The 14798-nt window shown below is 46.3% G+C and overlaps 1 protein-coding gene and 1 long non-coding RNA gene across 5 annotated transcripts in view; one reads left to right on the top strand and one right to left on the bottom strand.

Moving 5' to 3' along the window:
• Positions 1–10860, top strand: part of LOC133352912 (uncharacterized) — a 33423-nt gene extending 22563 nt beyond the window's left edge. The window contains exons 4-5 of one of the 2 annotated variants that reach the window (XR_009756308.1): positions 5182–5308; positions 9160–10860. This is a non-coding gene — a long non-coding RNA (uncharacterized LOC133352912). The remainder of the gene's footprint in view (positions 1–5181; positions 5309–9159) is intronic. The other variant, XR_009756309.1, reaches the window with a different exon arrangement.
• LOC133352842 (protein FAM135A-like) overlaps positions 1–14798 on the bottom strand; it is a 48271-nt gene that overhangs the window by 21255 nt on the left and 12218 nt on the right. For all 3 annotated transcript variants that reach the window (XM_061568793.1, XM_061568795.1, XM_061568794.1), the window contains exons 4-8: positions 9085–9227; positions 7692–7762; positions 5946–6119; positions 2818–2944; positions 1407–1560 (exon numbers count right to left, since the gene is read on the bottom strand). In XM_061568793.1, coding sequence (XP_061424777.1) covers positions 1407–1560; positions 2818–2944; positions 5946–6119; positions 7692–7762; positions 9085–9227 — 669 coding nt within the window. The remainder of the gene's footprint in view (positions 1–1406; positions 1561–2817; positions 2945–5945; positions 6120–7691; positions 7763–9084; positions 9228–14798) is intronic.

Below are 14798 nucleotides of genomic sequence, written 5' to 3'. Positions count from 1 at the left end.
GGTTATTTGCTTGTGCACCAACTTGGTAGCATCACAAAATAATTGTTCAATTTAAATAAGGTGCCGTGAATCATTCAAACAAAATCAAGGGGATAAGATGTAAAACACAAGTTGAGAAACGCATGAGGGAGGGGAAAAAAACGTGGCAATGCAATGCATACCGTGATGTCACACGCACACACACATTATATACGGATCAGTATGAACAATTTCAATCGTGACAATTCATACCTGTTGCAAACAATACGATGATGCAAGGTCTGTTCAGCTCACAGAAACCCAGGGAAGGGCCATAGCCGTCTGAATTACCCGAGTGATATAATTTATCCTTTGACATGACAACTAAACCTAGGCACGATATCTCACTTCCTCTATCTTGCTTCTCCTGTCTAAAACAAGTATCCACTTTGCAGGCGATACTGCTAAATCCATTTCAAGCTTAAATCAAGCCTACAGACCGCGTCTCTCATCTCAAATATACGTAGCTTAACATGTTATACATTTCTGGTGATGTCAGCTATTTCCTCAGTCACAATGCTTAACCCCGGCCTTGATTGTACAGTAAAACCTCTCGAAGCCGGACTCGAATAAGCTGGAATTTGGGGTAACCCCAAAGGATATCCGAAATATTTATTCAAAAAAGCAAAATGTCAACATAATCCAATAATACTCAGTTCGGAACACTGTTGACACCACAAGTAAGCTGCATGCAGAAGGAAGCAGCATACGTATGTGCACGAGCCATTCTAATGTCATACACACTGATCTGTTATATAGAATTCAGTGAACTAATCCGCTTAGATGCCACCTGCTCTGATAGATGCTTTCTGCTTTGGCTGCCACTCTATTGTTCGACTTGGCCATCATCCCTTCTAGCGGACATCTCCTGTACAAGCCCACTTTTATGATGCCTCTAACTGTTCTACATTTGTTTTCGAAGTTACGTGTTCCTATAGCTATCTGTCGGTGTAAGTCCTCGCGTGCACCTCTCCGTGCTTCTATGCTGCACTTTTCAACATTTATTCCATAGCAGGTAACACATACTGATGAAAAACTTTCCTCTTTAGGCACATTGCTTTAATTGCTTTTCATTATCGAGCTCAGATTTTCCAAAGACACTCACACCAGCTTGTGTCCGTCTGCATTTGATAAAAATTCTGACAATTGACCATGTGCGCATGTAAAAAGTGTATAACGTTTGCTTTGCTTTATTTACTATTACGGCCACTTTCCGCTGTATGCATGTATGTACGCTGAACTTCGTTCGCACCGTACTAATTGGAGGTGCAGGGGGGGGGGGGACGAACTAAATACAAAAGGCCTTCCCGCTGGCTTTCGTGGCAGCTCGACCACAACGACGTGGGGGGGGAGGGGGGGGAGGTGGGGGAGCGACCCGGGGGCCTTACCCTGGGCGGGCAGCTGGAGGCTGGGCACGTCGTGCTGCAGCGCGGCGCAGTGGTTGAAGAGCGCGCGGTACGATGCGAGCAGGGCAGCGCACGCGGCGCGGTGGAACTCGTGCGCGTGCTGCAGGCAGCTCTCCGGCACCACCAGGCTCCCGCCCTGCTCCACACCGCGCCGACACGCGTGCGCACGCACACACACACCCACGGTGACATCCAGGCGCCGGTTTATTTGTTGTCCAATAATCGTTGGGGGTCATTATTTCAACTGAACACGAGCCCGGTACATAGCAGCCATCACAAGAGGGTAGAATTTCCGCGAGCAAAAGCCCGAGATTGGAGAGACAGGGCTTGGTGAAGGTGGGGGGGGGGCGGCAGATTGGGCTCACCGCCCCACCCAGGTCGGGGGGCAGTGAGCCCAATAATATTTTTTTCATTAAACGATAGCACGGTACAAAGATTGAGCGACAGGTAGAGCGCGGGGGTGGGGAGGGGTACAGATGTTCTGCGGACGACAAGCCCGAGGCCAGGTACCCACTGGGCAGGAGAGAGGGAAGGGGGTTGGACTCACTGCCCGACTCACGTAGGGGAAACGTTTGGAGACGTGGTATTTTTAGGGGAGGAGAAGGTGAGGGAAGGAGTTGGGGGGGGGGGATGTGTACATACAGTCCTCCAATATTTATTTCATGTGCAAAGGTGCAATGAAGACCGAAATTAAAAGGAAAGAGGGTGAGAAGGGGGATGATGACGATGACAGCGATGATGGCGGTGGTATTAATCACTCTTATCTGGAGTCAGGAAAGCTGCATGCACAGGGGAGGCGCATGGTTTGAGTCTATTGGCGTGCCACAGAATGAGATTGAAATATCCATGTTAATCTCTTGCACAGCAGCAGCACAACCATTTGCAGAGTGACCTCAGATCTCTGAAAAGTGACCTTTGGTCCCACACAGTAGATGGCAGCACTTTCCCACTGGCTCTGTACAACAACAATGTTTGTCACAAGACAGGTCAAACCAATATTTGAATTCAGAGGTGGATTTTTTGCCAAATTCACCCTTTCCCATTCCAATGACGCAGTCGTGTCCCTACAGTTCCCAGCGGTGAGCACAGTGCCATTAAAAACAGTGGAGTTACGTCTCTTTAAATATTAATTCAGCGGCGAACGGGACACCCACCCTGCAACTTGCAGACGTTCCGGAATTGAAAAGGGTTCAGTGCAGAACCAAATGTTACGTGCAGTCACTGGTGACCGGATTGAATCAACTTGCTGTACTTGAGAAAAAACATTTATTCGCAGGATGCCTGCCTGGATTCGTTGGGGGAAATATCAAAGTACAGAGATGCATGGGAGAGAGATTCCGGCTGAGGCTTAGCGTACATGCACACACACACACACACGCACGGGGCCACTGACATTGGGGGAGCCCTGGCTGCTGTATCCGCTGCCGAACAGCACCATCTCCGGCGCCGGGATGTCGCAGTCTCGCGCCGGCAACGTCTGCGAGCTCCGTCCGAGCCACGATTTCACCTGCCGCGGGAAGCTGGCGGAGAGACGAGGCGGGGGTGGGGGGGGTAAGCGATGCTAACTACCGTGCCTTTTCGTATAATCACGATCGAATCAAATTACGAGTACATTTGGCATTCCCACCATTCTTACAAAGCAGTGTTCTTCATTGCAAGGCTCGTGGGCCACTGACAGCCTCTGGTGGGCTTTGAGTGCGGCCTCTGACGTGTGGTCCCCCGACAACACACAAATGTGAAAACACTGAGTGCAGGCGGTGTGGCAGCCCTCGCACTGATAATGTCTTATCGGCAAAAGTGAGCCCCCCTCTGAAAATGAGTGAAGATCATCGTTATGAAGCAAGGCTATCACGAAGACGCCGTTCGACAAATATACGACACGCGAACGTTACAATTATTGCGCTGCTTACAATATTGACGAGTAGTGCATTACATGATGAATTCTGAGTAAATACATCGAAAGCCAGGTCAAAAATAAAAGACATTACAAGTTTCCGAAAAATATTTGAATTTTTCTCGGCACGCAGTTGCTGTGCTAATCAGACCTCCAATTAGCACGGCCCAGCATATGAGAAGGCGCTCTCCTCAAACTTGCTGGGCATAGTCTCCATTAGTTTCATAGAAGGGGTTGATGATGCTATGTTGGCTTTTCCTAATGAATTTGGCATTTTTCGACCATGACGCAAGTCCGCATGGCCTCACTTTATCGAATGACGTCTCGGGGTCATTAACGCCCGCTGCGAAGCAGACGATGCATACCTAACTTAATTTCTCACAATGAATCGCCAATTGAGAAGCAAAATGTCTGGGATGATCAGTCGATGATGTCCATTTGTCAACCGAGTAATTGTAATCGACCGCATTTTTACTCGGGCCTTCTTCAAAATTGTGGCCGCCCCAACATCCTGTCTCGTGAAGGTGGGAAACCCCGTTGGGCTTGGCCAGCGTGACAAGGCTGATGATGCCAATGACATCACCAACCACTGCCCATCACACCCTCCCGATTAGCACGGTTGGCTATGTATGGTGTGAACGTTTAACATACGCACATGCATCACCTCCTGTGCAGTGGAATAGAGGGGCTTTTTATTAATAGTTTTCATGTTATCCGATTAGTCGCATAATCTACCCAATAGTCAATAGATAATGAACAGAGTAGCCACGTCGGTGAGTAATCGCACCTCCGTTTAGCACGGTTGGCTCTGTATAGTGAGAAAGAAACTTGATTTGAAGCTTTCGTCACTGCAGGAATATAAATAACAAAATAGTTTATTTTATTTCATTTCTACGTGACTTTACCGAAAGAACCAAAGGGTGAGAAAGAAGGTCAACATACATACAACTTGGATAATCGGATTACAGCCCAGACGTTTTTATAGACAACACATTTTAAAGTGTGAAGTATAACTTTAAATCAAACTCTCTGCTCTCCTTACTCTGAAAATTGGTGATTGAAGGTTAGTAGACTGTTATTTTGTTGTTGTAGGGCAGTGTGAATGGTGAACATGTTGAGATGTTTCGTGCTTGTACACACCGGCCAAGACAGTCCAATCATTTTCCGTCTTAAAATGACATTGTTGGAGAAGCTGCTCAACAAGAAGATCTGAATCTTTAAATTTAAATATAATTCATGTGAAAATCTAAGATTAAGCTTCACATGTATGAGGTCAAGATTGTTTCACATATTAATGTTTAATAATGCTTTAGACGACAGAAGCTTGCACACTTAAACCCTGCATTTTCTATTTCCAAACGTCATTGTTTAAGCTGCTCAACAGCCAATCTTAATGACAACTTAAAATACAATTAATTCTAGATTTGAAGCTTTCGTGACTGCAAGGATTCATATTTTTAGGTTTTTTCGGTAAAGTCACGTAGGTAAAACATTAAAATTAATAAAAGTAAAATAAAATAAAAATCACGACGTTTCGGAAGCAACACAAGCTTCCGTCTTCAGGTGGAACCGTCACAGTCCGACAGCTGATACAGCTGATACAGCTGTCGGACTGTGACGGTTTCACCTGAAGACGGAAGCTTGTGTTGCTTCCGAAACGTCGTGATTTTTATTTTATTTTACTTTTATTAATTTTAATGTTTTACCTACGTGACTTTACCGAAAAAACCTAAGAATATAATACAATTAATATCAACGGCTATGATCAAGTTTAATATGCAATTTGTTAACAGTGTTTCATATCAAAATGTTTAATAATGCATGAGTAGCCAGTCACTGCACTCTGGCACAATGAATGCACAGACGGCTGGATGGACGGATTGATGGATGACCCTACGGATGGACGGACTGAAGACCAATCGATGGACTAAAGACCGACACAGCAATGGACGGACAGACAGACGGCCAGGTGGATGGACTGTAACGACAGGTAAACATCCTGACAGCCGGATGAACAAAACGACGGAGGGACCCGAAGATCGACGCACCATCGGATGGACCGATGGACAGACTGCAATTTTATTGAGGGACTGTGGGTTGTCTTGGTGTGGTATGGGAATGTTTTTGTTGTCGTTTTGCCGCCATGGCCAAGCTTGCATTTAGTGTTACAAAATCCGCAGGGATTTACGTACTTGTGCAATTTTGATTTGCATACTTATTTATTATTAGTTATTTCCTTTTCGTGATGATGCTTACCTTTTCTCTACTTTGCACTCCTATCATTTAGATTTTTTGTATTGTTTGTTGTAACTTGCCGACCTGCCCCAACTGGACATCTGTGAAAAATAGCTCATGGGATTCCTCCGGCCTAAATAAAGATTCTCCTTCAGACTGATGGGACAGATCAACGGACTAAAGAACTGATGCACCATCACAGCGGAATGATGGATGGATGTATGGATTGGACGGACAAATCACTACATCAAAGAACGACGCATCAATGAACGGAGTGATGGATGGACGGACTGAACAGAAAAAACAATGGACTGAAAACCATTTACAGCGACGGATAGGCTGACAAGACGGAATTACGGTCGGACATACGGATGGGCCCCGGGGAATCGCACCTGACGAGTGGGTGGTGCAGGGCGACGAGTGAGCCGTGCACGGACAGCGACGCCACCGCCAGGTGGAAGTAGTCAAACATGACGGGCCGGTGCTGGTGCAGGCCACGGCCAGCACTCACATGCAGCGCCAGCGTGCGGGTGCTCATGGGCTGCATCAGGTTCCAGCCGTCTTGCCTGCAGCATCGCACGCACACAGCAAGTGTGCCAACTTCGCTAAGAAGCAGCGACGGGAAACGGTGCGAGTGCGAGCTAAGCACGTTACTATATCGAGCGTATTATTAAATAAATAAAATATATAATACAGTTACAATTCCTTATAAGGGAAACAAACACCAATGAATAACAATTGAATGATTACCAATCTATTATATAATTAAAATACCCTCCCTGCCTAAAATCACTGCACCTGAATGAATTAAATGATGACATCACCCTGCTGCTGCTCTATTTAAGACCGGGAGCAAGAGGAGAGCCTCACCATTCTGGCAAATTGCCCGATGAAGCTGGATATAATTACCAGCGAAACGTCGTACTCAAATTTTTAATTATGTTGATTCACTCTTCAACACACCGGTGGGCTAAAGTAGTGAATTATTTTGTCCTTTGTAAACGTGACACATTTTTTACTGTTTGGCCGTGTCGGGTGGTGGAGGGTTACGACACATTTATAAATAATGCGATCTAACCCAAAAAACATTATTATGAATAATATTGGTCGCGAAAGCCTACGTGTTCAACTGACGTTACCATATCGTCTGTTCTTTCACCATGTGTCATGCAATCCCCTGCTGCTTCACTCACTCTCCTCCAAATATGTGTATCCTCTCTTCGGCGTCTTCTTGATGTGTGGGGTCTCCTACCTGTACAGAATCTTAAGATGCAGGATGTGCTTGGATGATATATAAAATCAAATTGCATGCTGTTCCTATTACGTAGGTTTCAACGGGTGTGCTGTGCATGCTCTCCGATGTGTTTTTGGGTTTCACCGCGTGTTGTTTGGCACGATGTCCGACGTTTCATGCCGCATGCTGCGAGCAGTCTTCCGGAACTCAAGGGAGCAGCTCGTGTTCTCCCTTGATGATATCGAGTTGCGGGGCTCCTGCTCTCGATTAATGTATCTTGCAGATTATATTTTTATAGATTGTATCACTACCAACGGATACTCACCTGACGTGGTGGACACTAGGCGACACGGATAATCAGCAAGCAAAAACAAGCCCTCTGATTGGTACTTAATGGGCCTGAAAGGAGATTGATTAGAGGCGGGTAAAATTTAAGGGATTGGAGGAGAAATGCCAAATGTAAAGAGCGGGAAACGGAGGCTGATTAACAGTGAGGTCGGTTGGGGTCCGTGAGAGAAAGTTGAAGGTGATTGGCTGGAGGGAAAGTGGATCAAGGAAGCTTCAAGAAATGGGCTTGAGGAATATGTGAGGAGGAAACGCGAGAGCACAAGACGCTTGGAGTGAAGGGAATCATGTCTCGTGTCTAAGGACATAAAGACTCCTATTGTTGAAGACGGCTGTGTCGAGTGTCGCTACATATTGATGAGCTTCGTCTATTTGTACGTACGTTAAAACCTGTCGAAAACTCGACACCCCACCTACCCCCCCCCCCTGGCGCAGTTACGAACCTAGTTGTGCTGTACATTTGTGTACACGCATCTTTATGGTGGCTGTGTGGTGTACGTGTGCGGTGGTCTTTTGTTTTGTTGGGGGGCGGGAAAATGTTGCAAGGGAGATGACTCACACGCAGTTTGTGTCGGTGAAACACAGTTCCAATATGAGCTGAAAGTCAACTTCCGCAAGGGACTCCTCCATCTGCACGCGACAAATTAAAAAAATACCGTTCCGACATAAACACGCACACATTTAGTCTCCCGCCCATTTCTGTCCCTCTAGCAAAACAAACTATTTTGCACACATCCCATCAGCCACAGGGGCCTTCTGGGAGTGTACAATTTCAGCAGCACTGGTTCCTCACAGTCAAACTCTGGACCAGTCGGGACATTCATTGCCTCATCGGCAGTCAGGCTAGGCTAACTTGAACTAATGTTGGTAAACTGCCAGTTATATTCTTGGTTCTTTCGGTAAAGTCACGTAGAAGGGAAATAATAAAATAATAAAAATACAAAACAATAAAACTATCGCAACGTTTCGACTGATGATTGCGTGTGTTGCAGTCGAAACGTCGTGAGAATTTTATTGTTTAATATTTTTTATTATTTTATTATTTTCCTTCTACGTGACTTTACCGAAAGAATCAAGAATATGAATCCCCGCAGTCACGAAAGCTTTAAATAAAAATTTAAACTTTCAGTTGTTAACGGACAATAACCCTCTCTGTTAGATATGGATTCAAGTTCAATGCAAAACTAGATGATACTCAACACAAAAAGTCGTTTAGGGCCATTGTGAAGATAATAAATAACGAAATAAATAAGCAGACAATATGCAATACAGGGTCACGTATGGATTCTGTCTTTTGTTCTTCTGGTACATTCAGAATTTAAAGTGGTATGAATATATGGTGTTACATATGTACGCATACGGCCCGGTTTTCTGAATCTATTGCTGGCTTGAGACCGACACATCTTGCGGGCCACAGGGTATATTTGACCATACTTCCCCACACTGGTCATCAGCGTGGGTTGAAGGTGGGGTGGAGGAGCAGAACAAGAACAGAATTTACTGCACTCATTACACACAAAGTGCTTGCCACAAACGAGCCACAAATGAACCACAATACCATGGTGATCTCAAGGGGCATAAACCACCATCATGCAAACGCCGGTCATTCTCACCGCGGCTTTTGGCTAGCCATCGAACAAAGACGGTCACCGCATCGCGCGTTTTCAGATGCGCTTCTGCGGCCGTCTGGAACGGTCTTCCTTCCAATATTCGGAAGCCACTGGGGATATGCACTATTTTATATGGATTGAAAACGAATTTCTGTAGAACAGTTTTTTTGTGTTTAGGTTTGTTTTCCTTCCCCCGCACCTCGGATTAACATGGTTGGCTACGTATGGTGCGAAAGATTCAATATACATACACATACCGTACTACCCGCAACAGCTATCGCACCTGCGGTATTTACATAAGGCACACGGAAGACGTAGCACGCGATCGGCCAATCGACTCACCCGGCGTGCGTCGAGCAGCACGTGCGCTTTGAACAGCACCACGTCACCGAGCACAACCTCCTCGCTCTTGTACAGGATCTGGAAGGTGCGGCTGGACACGGAGGCGGGGCCTAACACCGTGGCCTGTGACACCGGGTCCCCTCCTGTGTGTGGCAGAAAGAAAACGGAGAGGGATGGAGCACGTTTTTTAAGAATCGCATCACGGACGGACAGGAACGAGCTCGGGACCAAGAATGCAACGTTCACACTTATGTTTGACAGCGCAGTACAGCGTGGCTGGAGGACCAAGGTATAGGAGGAGATGATCTTTATGGCGGTACCTCAGGGTACCAAATAATACAAAATGGCCCAGGCAATTAAATATTTTATTTCTGGGACACAATTTTTTCAGGGGTGTACTTAACTCCGTGACTGGGGCACCAATCAATTCGAAATCAGTGCTACTCCGTGATGTCGAAACGCAGCGAGGATGATTGCGCCGAAACCCTGAACGCTCGTGGTACGCACCGTAGTGGTGCATCGTGTACAGCTCGTCGAGATGAGTCCATTGCCGCATCGCCGATCATCAACAGACTATGCGAGAGCCGGGGTACTATGGTACCCCGGGGTACCGCCATAAGGTTCATATGTGAAAAGGTCAGATAAGTGAACGGCAACAGGAACTTATTGGTAACACCGTGCACACATTGGACAACAATGAAGAGGAAAACTATTTTAAACATGGGAAAATAATGGAGTAATGGGATTAACAATTTAACAGTACGGTACATTACTATTCCATTTAGAATGATAATGAGTCTTCCCTGAAAAAAAGAGAAAAAAAAGGTACCAGTGTAAAGTAATGAACATTTAATGGCTTTTTAACTCTGAAAATAACTCTGTTAATCGTTTTTTTTTTCTGTTTTAAGGATCTCTGTTGTGTAGTCATGTTTACCAACGATTGGACAAGCGTTAGCAGCGCTGGCTCAGCCTCAGCCTGCCACTTCTTTGGTCAGCCTCTTTATTCGAACATTTGGACTCCAATTCGCCTTCAATGGCTCTTCGAGGTACAATTACTCTGCTGTCTTTTCCCAATTGCGTGACTCTCTGATGGACGTCTCCAATTGTTCGGCGGGCTCTGTTTTTTTGCTGGTATTTAAACTGAGTCCAACTTTGCAGCCTTCTTTATGACAGAGCTTAAAACATCATTGACAATATTTTGCACAATTTTGGCAAAAAGTTAAACCACATATCCCACCAAAGTGACACAAACCAGGCTACAAAACAACGATTGAGTTGTTAATTTTGATGAAACACAAAAAAAACCACATACACAACGATGTTAACCTCTGCCCTCCGGGATACCTTAGCCCTGCCATGCAAAAAAACACAGTCCTGCACAAAATCTCGCACGCTAAATTGTATTTCGGCAGCAAATGAAAATTTCTATGGCTACCACTTAAGTTTTTCTGTTCTCATGAAAATGGAAGAGCGTGCGTGGTCAATAGTGGATAATTGTGTCCGATTCGAGGGGTGGCACTTGATAAGTGCACTGGATTAAAACTTAAATCTGTGCATAATGGAACCACTTCAGGCCATTAAATAAAAAAAAACTCTCTCCGATGCGGTTTCGGGTCGTACTGCATGTTGTTTGGCATAATGTCCCGACTTTTCACTGCATGTGCTGGAAGCTGCTCAAGAAACTCCCAGAAAGAATGATCACTGACAACCACAGTTACATTCTCACAAAGAGGTACATCTTTCATTGACCACAAATGGATGAAGGGATGAGTCGAGCACCTGACCCGCATTTTAACTCGCGACCTTTCACACGTTTCCAACCAGCACGCCACCTGGACGAATCTTGTTTTGAATTGAATATAAACAGACATCACGACAGATCTACACTGCCATCGTTGAAACACGCATTTACACTTAATTCAGCGAATTTTATTTTCAAATCGTCACTACCCGTGCTGTGAACCAGACGCAATTACATCTGCGTCGTCACAAAACGATCGCGATTACCCCATGTGACAACAACGGGGATGGAGAACAACAAAGCGCGTGCACACGATCGCCACAAATTTCAAACGACCGACACGACGGACGCCTCTGGTGGTCCGGGATTGTGTTTGTGTGCACTTTGGTGCTGTTGAATGAAGGGGTTGGGGGGGGGGATGCCACGACGCTGCCCGGCCAGTTACGCCGCATCACATTATCCGTGGCGTCAGCTTGGCTCGCTCGCTCGCCCCTTCCAAACGTTGCTGCACGCGTCCGGCATGCCAAGTAGGGTTGCTGCTCCTGCGATGCAGGTCTAAAGGGAGTTTATCGAAAAACCACAAAAACTAAACCCCAGTGACAACAATATTGCTCAATGCGCCCCCCCCCATCGCCCCCGTCTGGCTTAATGAGAAAAACGCAGTGAACGCAGCGTGGTGAGAAGGCTCCTCCCCCCCCTCTTACCCCATATATAATCGCTTGTCACAAACAGCTCTCTCTGCCCACTATAGTAATTATGTTTTTTGCTGTGGTTGTCCCACCTGATGATGGAAGCTTGTGTTGCCTCCGAAACGTCGTGATTTAATTTAATTATTTATATTTTTTAATTTTCACCTTCGTGACTTTACCAAAAGAACCAAAGAGTAAGGCTGGAGGTGTTATTTTGAGAGAAAAAAACCAAGGGGTGGCCAAATGACAGCACGTCCTCTGCATTTTAAGATGCTCCGGAAAGTAAGATGCACCCCAAACTTGTACTTGGTGGAAATACAGTTGTAGAAATCTGGGTCACACACACACACAGTAATTCAAGAGGTGATTGAAATGTCAGCAGCTTGGCAAACAAACAGCTATTTGATCGCTGCCTTGTAATGAAGAAACTATTTTTTGCTATTCATGCAGAAGAGTTTCACCGAGTCTCCCAGATACGGGAGATACAACTCAGAACGGGTTAAATATTAAAAAGTTAATTCACGGAATACTAGAAGTTGCCTTTCTCAATGATGTGGGATGTGGGTGACGTCATCGTACAGATGTGCGTGTGTGGTGAAGTCGCCACCGCTCACTTTCCCGCCCGCACGCATTATAGCCCCATGAGGCCACTTGGCTAGTGATAATACTAAATTGATGTCTCGCAGAATATCCGGCCAAAGTTATATTGTAGACTAATGTAATCGGGACCAGTATGCAATTTAATTTGTCTGTGTTTACATCGCAAGAATATGAGATATAGCGATGGCTTGGGAAAGCCTTCAGTTCACCAGTAGTTTAACCTTCAGAGATTTTCTCCGGGTCCTCCAGTTTTTCCCCTCCACATATAGAAAGAGGCATTTAGATCATGTATTTTACTGCTATATATTTCCACGTGATAAGCCACTTTGTTGAGCAATAATTTGTGGCCAGGTCGTCTTTGAAAAATATGTGAATAACTCAGTGGGCTTTACCTGGTAAGAACAAAAATGGTTTAGTTGTATTCGTATATACTTTTTGTATTGTTTGTTGTTGTAACCTTTCGACCTGCCCCTACCGGACATCTGTGAAAAAGAGGTTTATAGCTCATCGGATTCCTCCAGTATAAATAGTCTGATTCTGATGATGATTATGATGAACCACTCTCCCATCGTATTTGGTGCTTGACCACAATGAGCACAACCGCATGAGTGGCTACAAAGCATCTCGTCTCCTAGGTCAAGATATGGGTGGGGGAATTGAAAGCACCACGAGGCTTCAGCCTCCGGAGGCTTTCGCCATTCTCCCAGCATGCCAGTCATCGGAAAAATGCGCGCACTTGTGCAAAGCAAAAAAAAGACAGATAGATTATTCTTCCCAAAATAAACAACAGAAGGTACTTATATTTGCCTACAATGCCAGAAGAACAGCACTCCGGCACGTTATTTGCATGGCAGGCACGGCTCGAGTCATGTCATCTACCCACTTCCTGAGAAGAACGCCGCACTGCTCCTCCTGCAGTGTTCAGGGATAATGTATGTGTAGTGACTTGGAATGTCACTGTGGTGCCGGGCCTGCGAGGCCACGGCGGGATGTCTACTGTTGTGTGTACACCCCGGACACGGGGTGTAGTACCAGCCCTAGTGGTGGCTTGGGTGAGCGCCGGTTAAGCACGGTGGCACCACGCACAGCGTGCGGTGTGGGCTCCCGTTGAGAGAGCAAGAGAGTCAGCTAGCTAGGGCTACGTTGGGGGCATGATACTCTGGCTGACCCGGAGACACGTGACCGGATAATACTGGAGGGGGGCCACCGGTGGAGGGGGCCAATGGGTGGTCACATGGTCCGGGAAGAACTCTCGAGAGCCTTCGGGCAAGGGCGAGAGAGATCGAGAAGGTGGGCGGGGCGAGAAGCGAGGCAGGAGATCCATGTCATGCTTGAAGAAGCCTCCAGCCACGCGGTCCCGGGACCCAGTGTGTGGTCCGGACCGGGATAGTAGAGCCGTGTCTAGTTCCGCCGTAGCGTGGTTAGTTGGATGGTCACCACCCGAAAGTATGTTGTGGTAATAGTTCATATATATAAAAAAGTCAAAAATTGTCTGTCGGTTTGTGGCTTTGTGTGTGTTCGCGCGCTTGCGAAGGATTTGGCTCTCCAACGGTGGGGTTTACTCTTCGTTTTGTTCTCACGGCGGGGCTTGCAGGTGTGGTACATGGATATTTTATTTACGTTAATTAAAAATATCCAGGTACCACGCCGTAAGCCCCGCAGTGAGCAAGCGCTATTCCTTTTTCACATCCGTCAACTTTTAATAAGTTTAATTAGAGATTTAGTGCGTTTTTTTGCACTATCTATTTATTTATTTATGACGCATGCACGACCATACCAACTCACGCGCCTTTGGTGGGGGGAACGGCCCATGCCCAGGTGGGAGGGGGACATTTTCTTTCGTGTTTAAAATGCTTTAAAAATACACTAAACGCTGAGCTTATATCTTCACTGTGTGATGCCCCCCCCCCCACCCTGATGCGTGCAGTTACTAATATATACAGTTGCTAGATGCTACCACTATAGGCCATAGATATTACTGTAGAGCAGCCGGGGAGATCGTGGCTGGGGGGGGTCAGGGGTAGCAGCCCAGCCCCAGCCTGCCAAGGTGCCACCTCGGCCGGCTGGACAATCTAGGCGAGGCCGGAGGCTCTGCACGGGACTAGGCCTCACCATGCCATTCTGTAAGACGAGTACTTTGTGCTATAGAGTCAGCATGTACTACTGCAACGATAGAAGGTACCACCACAATCAGTACGCACTGCTGTTAGATTTTTAAGAGTAGTTTTGAAATATTTTTTTGGCCCGGGCAATGCTGGGTATATAAGCTCGTAGTTAATAAAAGTGTTGCTCCCTAAGACAACGTCTGTTACTCAGTTGGACTCCACTACATATACAATAATTGAAAATGAACAAAAGCCAGGCACGAAGGCGAGCCACGGGCAGTCTCAACCGAGCCCCGGGCAGTCTCAACCGAGCCCCGGCTCATCAATAACCCCAGGCGAAGGCGTCGTACGACGCGTGCGTATGCACCGATGCGCTTTAGGTGTAAGACCAGTGCGTCGTGACGTAACGCACGATTGCGCAGGGCTGCATCAATTTAAAGGACATTTTTTAAATTAGTCCGTTTCGTGTGCTGTCGTCATTTTCTTTCCATCGCTTTACGGCTTTAAGCAGAAAATGGCACGCCACTTGCTTTGCAGCAAAGTACAACTCCCACCAAAAAAAATCACTGCGCTATTTGC

The sequence above is a fragment of the Lethenteron reissneri genome, chromosome 42 (assembly GCF_015708825.2).
Source record: "Lethenteron reissneri isolate LAM-NWPU_2019-01 chromosome 42, ASM1570882v1, whole genome shotgun sequence".
NCBI classification, from domain to species: domain Eukaryota; kingdom Metazoa; phylum Chordata; class Hyperoartia; order Petromyzontiformes; family Petromyzontidae; genus Lethenteron; species Lethenteron reissneri.
The sequence above is the reverse complement of the archived record's forward strand: the minus strand, read 5'-3'. Positions and strand labels throughout refer to the sequence as shown.